This window comes from Sceloporus undulatus, chromosome 6, assembly GCF_019175285.1.
Source record: "Sceloporus undulatus isolate JIND9_A2432 ecotype Alabama chromosome 6, SceUnd_v1.1, whole genome shotgun sequence".
Taxonomy (NCBI): Eukaryota; Metazoa; Chordata; class Lepidosauria; order Squamata; family Phrynosomatidae; genus Sceloporus; species Sceloporus undulatus.
Genome location: NC_056527.1, coordinates 26348539 through 26355184, shown reverse-complemented (window position 1 = coordinate 26355184; position 6646 = coordinate 26348539). Strand labels below are relative to the sequence as shown.

At 38.9% G+C, this 6646-nt stretch overlaps 1 protein-coding gene across 2 annotated transcripts in view; it reads left to right on the top strand.

Moving 5' to 3' along the window:
* The window catches only part of ARL5B (ADP ribosylation factor like GTPase 5B), an 18441-nt gene extending 12875 nt beyond the window's left edge, over positions 1 to 5566 (top strand). The window contains exons 4-6 of one of the 2 annotated variants that reach the window (XM_042472701.1): positions 1 to 78; positions 632 to 783; positions 2745 to 5566. The exon at positions 1 to 78 is cut by the window's left edge and continues 16 nt beyond it. In XM_042472701.1, coding sequence (XP_042328635.1) covers positions 1 to 78; positions 632 to 783; positions 2745 to 2793 — 279 coding nt within the window. In that variant the 3' untranslated portion in view covers positions 2794 to 5566. The remainder of the gene's footprint in view (positions 79 to 631; positions 784 to 2744) is intronic. The other variant, XM_042472700.1, reaches the window with a different exon arrangement.
* The last annotated feature ends 1080 nt before the right edge of the window (positions 5567 to 6646 follow it).

The following is a 6646-nucleotide window of genomic DNA, read 5'->3' as shown; positions in this document are numbered from 1 at the left end:
ATCCTTGTAGTTGACAGCATTGATCGAGAGAGACTGTCCATCACAAAGGAAGAACTTTACAGAATGCTAGCTCACGAGGTAATTTAAATCGTACTTTTGTGTTCTAATCTGTATTCTAAGAATGTAGAAGTTGGCTTGGATCCAGAATGTTGAATTAATGAAAAGTAGTATTACTAGTTCAGATCAGAGCCCTAATTCTACTTCATTTTTGTTGGTTTTCCAAAGTCTTGGGGAGCAGCTTTCTGGGAAGGGCAGAGGGTGCAGCAGGTGGGGAGTGAGTCTGCTAGAAATCAGTGCTGCTGCCTCATGTAAGTAGAAGTTTGTGGTTGAACTTTTGGTCCAACCTGATAAAACACACATGAACAGCAGCATTATAATTCATTTTACCTGATTCTGTGTACCTTGAAATGTATTCTGATAATCAAATCTAGCTTATATCGGAATCTTCCTTGGTGTTAGCCATTATAAATTTAAAAGTAGGTGATGAGAGTTGATACCATAAAAGAGAAAGGGTGAAGAAAGATGTAATCCATGCTTCAATAATCAGGATGCTTCCAACTATAGCATTATGTAACATTGATTAAGAACTTCATCATAATTAATTTTCTATATATGTGTGTGACATTTACAGGACTTGCGAAAAGCTGCAGTTCTCATCTTTGCAAACAAGCAAGATATGAAAGGTTGTATGACAGCAGCTGAAATTTCCAAATACCTCACCCTTAGTTCCATAAAAGATCATCCATGGCATATTCAGTCTTGTTGTGCACTAACAGGAGAAGGGTAGGTATTAATAATAATAAACAAAATAGCTTGACTTTGAGGGGAATGGGCAACTTCTGATTTCTCTGTCTGGTGTTTATGTTCATACTTCCAAAGATGAATTGTGATAAGACTTCCTGGATAAGAATTAGTGGTTTTAAAACTGAAAGCCTACTGATGAAAATTCAAGTTGCAATGTTTGGCGGGTACAGCTCCCACTCCCACCCCCCTTAAAACATAGATAGTGTAATAAAGTGTACTGCCACCACTGGATTTTCAGCAGACTTTTTACTGCCACAAGGTGAAAACTAAAGGCATGGTGCTTGTGAAACAACATTATAGATTTAGACATCATGAACTGTCGGCTGAAACCAGCACACATAGAATATTTATCCAAGACTGGACATTAGAGCTCTTTCATTATATGTAGTCAAACTTTCAAACCAAAGTGCAGGAGAGTAATAACTTGGTGAATACAGAGAGATTCACTTGGAGGAACAATGGTGCCAGTGTGGACAACTAGCTGTGTAAACCTTCCCACACATCCCAATATCTACAATGTTGTTTGTATGACAGTCCAAGAGAGAAATTTATAGCACAGTGGTTGTGAGGCAAATGCAGTTGGAGAGAACAGGATATGCTGGTGTTCCTGTTTACTAGCCAAGATGTGCCTAGTTTTCTAATGGCAGTTCCATCAAATAAAAATGAATGGGCTGACTTCCATGTGATAGACAGCCAACATGATTCAGCACAGCTATAGTGAGGCAGGCAGTGGTGACACTAGGGGCTTGTGGCCCACACCAGATGATACCCTAGAAGAGAGGTGACACCCAGTCGGGCCCTCCTCCCACTGGGGGGGTGAGAAGGGGAAGTGCACCCCTCCAGGCTTTTCTGCCACTTCCTGAGGAGGTTGCTACTGAAGATGAAGGGCAAGTGCACACTTTTGTCCACCCCTCACCCCCCATTAGCCCCCAAACCAGGTGACACCAGAGTTGGGGACACTACTGATGGTAGAGTTACCATAAATCAGAAACAGTTGGAAGGCACATAACAACCACAGTGAGACTTAAGGAGAAAGGGTTGACAAAGTTTGGGTTTATGTATTGGGTTCATAATAGCATTTCCTTACAGAATCAGGGCAAACTATACATTAATCACACTAAGATGGCCACTTCAGACAGCAGACTTTGGTTGTCATGCAGGGGTAAGAAATCTGGTTATTTGATAATGCTATTATCATATTTTAACTATTAGGAAAGGCAAAGCACTTGTGAGATTTCTGCCAAAAATAACTTGGCTAGCTCTGGGGCACCTGGACTTAGAAGAGTACTATGCACCAGACATTGTTTGGTCTTGGGGAACAAACTGTCTTGGCCAGTTCCAGTACAGAGTGCTTTGCCAGTACCTTCCAGATTATTTGATTAAAAGGTTTATTAGGCATGGGAACTGTGCAGTCCTTCAGATGTCACTGCAAATCCCAGCAGTGCTAGCCAGTACAGGCAGTGGTGAGGAATGTACAGAGTTGTAATTCAACACCTAGAAAGATACACAGTTCCTATCAGTTTTAAATGTTTTTGGGTTTTTTTGCATTTGTGTGGTAAATTTGTTATCAAACCATTACACTTTGTCCTGAAACAGAATGGCCAAAAGGGCAGCCGTCCAGCCGTGTGGGAAGCATGGAGTTTACATGGCACACACCCAAAAGCTGTCGGAAGCAGTGCTAAACCAATCCCAACCCCGATGAGCTGGGTCAAAAAGGAGTGGGGAAAATCAGCTCCTTTTTGGCAACCCGGTTCAGGATTATGGCGGCGGCCCATATTGGGGCTGGGTGTGTATGTTGCAGTGGTCCCAACATGAACAGCAGTGGCTCAGTCCTGGCATGGACCTTTTGGGTTGTCTGCTTCATACCTCTGTTACTGTGGGTAATTTAGTGTTGTACAATGTGTATTTTTTAAGGTGGGTTTTCTTCTTCCTCCTTGCAGATTGTGTCAAGGTTTGGAATGGATGACTTCTCGAATTGGAGTAAGATAACTTCTGGAAAAAAATCGGTGCTTATCCTATGGATGAATTTCTTTGTAGTACACTTGACTGCTGAGGTAGCAACATGTTTAACCTAAAGACATTGAAAACCTCCACAAGCAACACTTGAATCAAGTGCAGCTGACTGAAACTCAGAAGTATTTAACTTAAAATGCACTAATCTTGGATGAACATAGGAGCTATTGGAAAGTTTGCCTTGTAACATTTTTTTGAAAAATTTCCTTTAGACTGCCTACATTAATAGACTGAAACAACAACAGATCTCCTTTTCCTGTTTCCATGCTGCAACAAATTAGCATTAACCACCAGACTGTGGGCGTTAAAATCAAGATATTTCCAGATGATGGAATTTCAAATATTGTTACACTACCAGCATCCTCTGACATCAGAACAGTTATTTATTTGCTGCCATTACCTTTCTGGTTATGTAAATACTATAACATTTCTGCCTTGTCTGTCATATACCTTTTTTAAAAACTCAGTTTGACTGCTACATGCTTTATACATTGGGTTTATGTGGAAAGACAGATTATTTTGTGTAAAATAACAGTGAAATATGCTTCGTGTTGGTAAAGAGGATGAGTTGACAGCACTGTGTTTTAACAATGCAAGTTCAACAGGGAAGACTATTCCATAGGGATGTAGTTTCCCCAACAACATTGAAAACATTATGTGAAAACCAAATGCTTGTGGATATTGTGCTATTAACCAATGAGGTTCTACAGTTTAATTCCAAATCACTTCAAAATGAAACCAAACTTTTGAAGTGTGCATGTGTGTAATATATATGAACTTTTAAAAGTAATTATTCATTCATTGGAGAAAAAGAGAGCCAAAAGTAATGAACATAAATGAGCTCTATCATACTTTTTAAAAATAGAACATTGGCTATTTTATATAGATATAGCTCCCCTTTCCCCAGAAAATGATCTCATTCTATAGATCATATACATAATGCCTTATTTTGCATAGTGCATCAAAGTGTCTTTCTCTCCCCTGCCAAAAAAAATGTGCTGTAAAATTTTCAGTACCTTTTCTGTTGTGTGTTAAAAACCACCATCTTGTCTATATATTATAACAATGGATTTTCTGTCATGGCAATGTTGGTGGTATATGTAATCTAACAGCCAACATTATGAAAACACTCTAAAAGAAACTTCTAGTTTTCAGGACATCAGTGCTAAACAACTTTAGGGAATATATACAGCACATATCAGTTCTCTTTTGTGGCACGATACATGAAAATATGTATTGCAGGTGAATATTCATGGTTTTAACCTTTTTGCCCCTGGAGGTGCCATTTGAAGAAGTACAAATTCTTCACTTTTAGAATAGTTAGAATATACAATTTTTCACTGTAAAATTGGCACCCCATGTCTTTTAAAAAGGCAGACATTTTGTTCTCTCCCCCCCGGCATGGTAGATGCTTTGCATAAAGGAGTGTACTTTCATAACCCGCTTCATTCTTTTGCTCAGTCCTAGACCAATATTGCACATAATAGAAGGTTAAAATACCTTTCATCTCTATGTGGGCTTTTTAGAAATGAGTACCAACATACATATGTACCTCTATTCCGCACCCACCTCCTTTGATATTTTTTAATGAAGGCATCCATTCCTGTAAAATTAAACACATAAAGTAGTTGCATAGATCTGTATATTACAAGAATTAAAAGCATAACTTAAAATGCAAAATCTTTCTGGGCTTGAGGGTTAAGTAGAAACGTGGAAAGTTGCAGGCAATTTCATCCTTTTAGCCCAGTGCAGTCGGTTCTGACCAGCTATCTTGTAAGTCAAGCAGAGGTCTTTTTGTCACTGTCTGTCTGAATCTTCTTCAGCTGGAGATGCTGGGGATTCATTTGTGACCTGCTGCATGCAAAGCATGTGTTCTATTTTTCACCTCTGATCACTTCCCAAGCATATGTCATCGACTCAAATAGATTTCAGAGCTTGGGAGTTTCTTTTATAAAAGCAATTTGTTCCTTTTAACTTGGCACAATGTTTAAAAGATAATTCATTGAAATGGTACCAATGTTAAAAATATAACTTCAGTTGCTTATTAATTTCCCACTGTTGATAACAAAATGGCACAGAACTTGAAAAAGTCCAGTCAAAATGCTTCTAAAAAGCCTTTTTAAAGTAACTTTGACAAGTAATTAGAAAACATGACTTGTTCCACCAGTAGAGTGAATTTCTTGCCACTCATTAGGTTACAGTACTCATAAAATATAACTACATTATACCCTTGTTTTTTAAAAAAGTGTCAGTTTATTGCAGGTAACTGAGTTACTTGAAAATTGTTACTTCTAAGCTTTGAGAGTTTGGGAGAATTCCATGGAAACCTCTTTCTGATCCTAGTCACTCAGTTCCTTCTTATTTTTTTTAAAAAATCCATGCAGAAGTTTGGTGCTAAATTATGAGGGAAATTTTCTTAGCCAAGGCAGTATGTGTGCCAATAATATCATGTTTGCAGTGAAGTAGGTCTTTTCCCTGCTTCCACTAAAGATCTTCGCTGCAGTTGTGAATTTACCATTAGTTATTCCTAAGGGGACAACAGCATTCAGAATTTAAGCTATATAACTCTTGTCATGCCACAACATTTGTGAAACCTGGCCAATTTCAGCCAAGGTAATATAGATGTTGACTACGCATATGGTACTATGTTTTACCAGACTGTATAATTTTTTTATATCCAATGATCAGCATGATATTGCCTTGTAATTACTTTGTTGAGGTGAATTAAACTGCTAGGTTGTGAAAACAAGGCTTGATCTTCTGTCTGATGTGGGTATGCATGTGTACTCTCATACATGCATATAAACTGGCTCGCTAGATTGCAACCATGGTGTGTTATTTCTGTAATATTGTATTAAGTATACAGTGGTACCCCGGGATACGAAATCACCGCGTTACGAAATTTCCGGGATACGAAAAAAATAAATAGGAAAAAACTGTTTCGGGTTACGGTTTTTTTTTGGCTTACGAAAAAAAATTTGGTGCTTTTCGGCGCTTTTTCACACGAAATCGCGGCTTTCAGCGCTAGCGGCTATGGCTTTTTCGGCTAGCGAAATCTTTCGGGTTACGAACGGCGCCGCGGAACGAATTACATTCGTAACCCGGGGTACCACTGTATTGCAAATAACTTCCAAAGTCCACAAAATAGTGATACTTTACTGGGCCAACCAAAATGCAGAAAATACATTTTCCTAGCTTTTGAAGCTTCACTGGCTTCTTCATCAGGTAAAGTGTTAAAATTCATATAGAGAAAAAACAGTATGACGATGCTTATTAAAGTAGTTTGTAAAGTAGTTAGAAGCCTGTGTTTTGTGATATAAATGGTCTGAGTTCTGGTGGTATTGGAGAGAAATCCATGCAGGCAAGCCTTTCCTCATTCTGTCTATTTAGGTATTCCAGGAAACAGTTTTTAAAAAAAGTTCCGTTAGCAAGACAAAAAGAGATGCTCCTCTTGAGATCCAGGTTGCCGGAGATGCTCAGGAGGAGCATCTCTACTGCTGACAATCATGAGGAGCGTGTGCCTTTTGTCCTGTTGGAAAAATATGGCAAAATCCACAAGTTTACAGCCTCTCCTCTGTGGCTGAGAGAGTGTAACAGGCCAAGGTCACCAAGTGAGTTTCTGTGGCTCAGCAGAGATTCTCACTCTGGCTTCTAGAGTCATATTCCAAATATCAAAGCACTACATTACCCTGGCATCTCAGGATGCATTAGATGCTGTGAAATGTGCCTTGTGACTAAGGTGCAATGGCTTTGTTTGGCAGCTGGAATATCTTGCCAAGCTGGTTTCATTTCCTTTTAAGAACATCAATATGCTGTGTGTCTATAACAA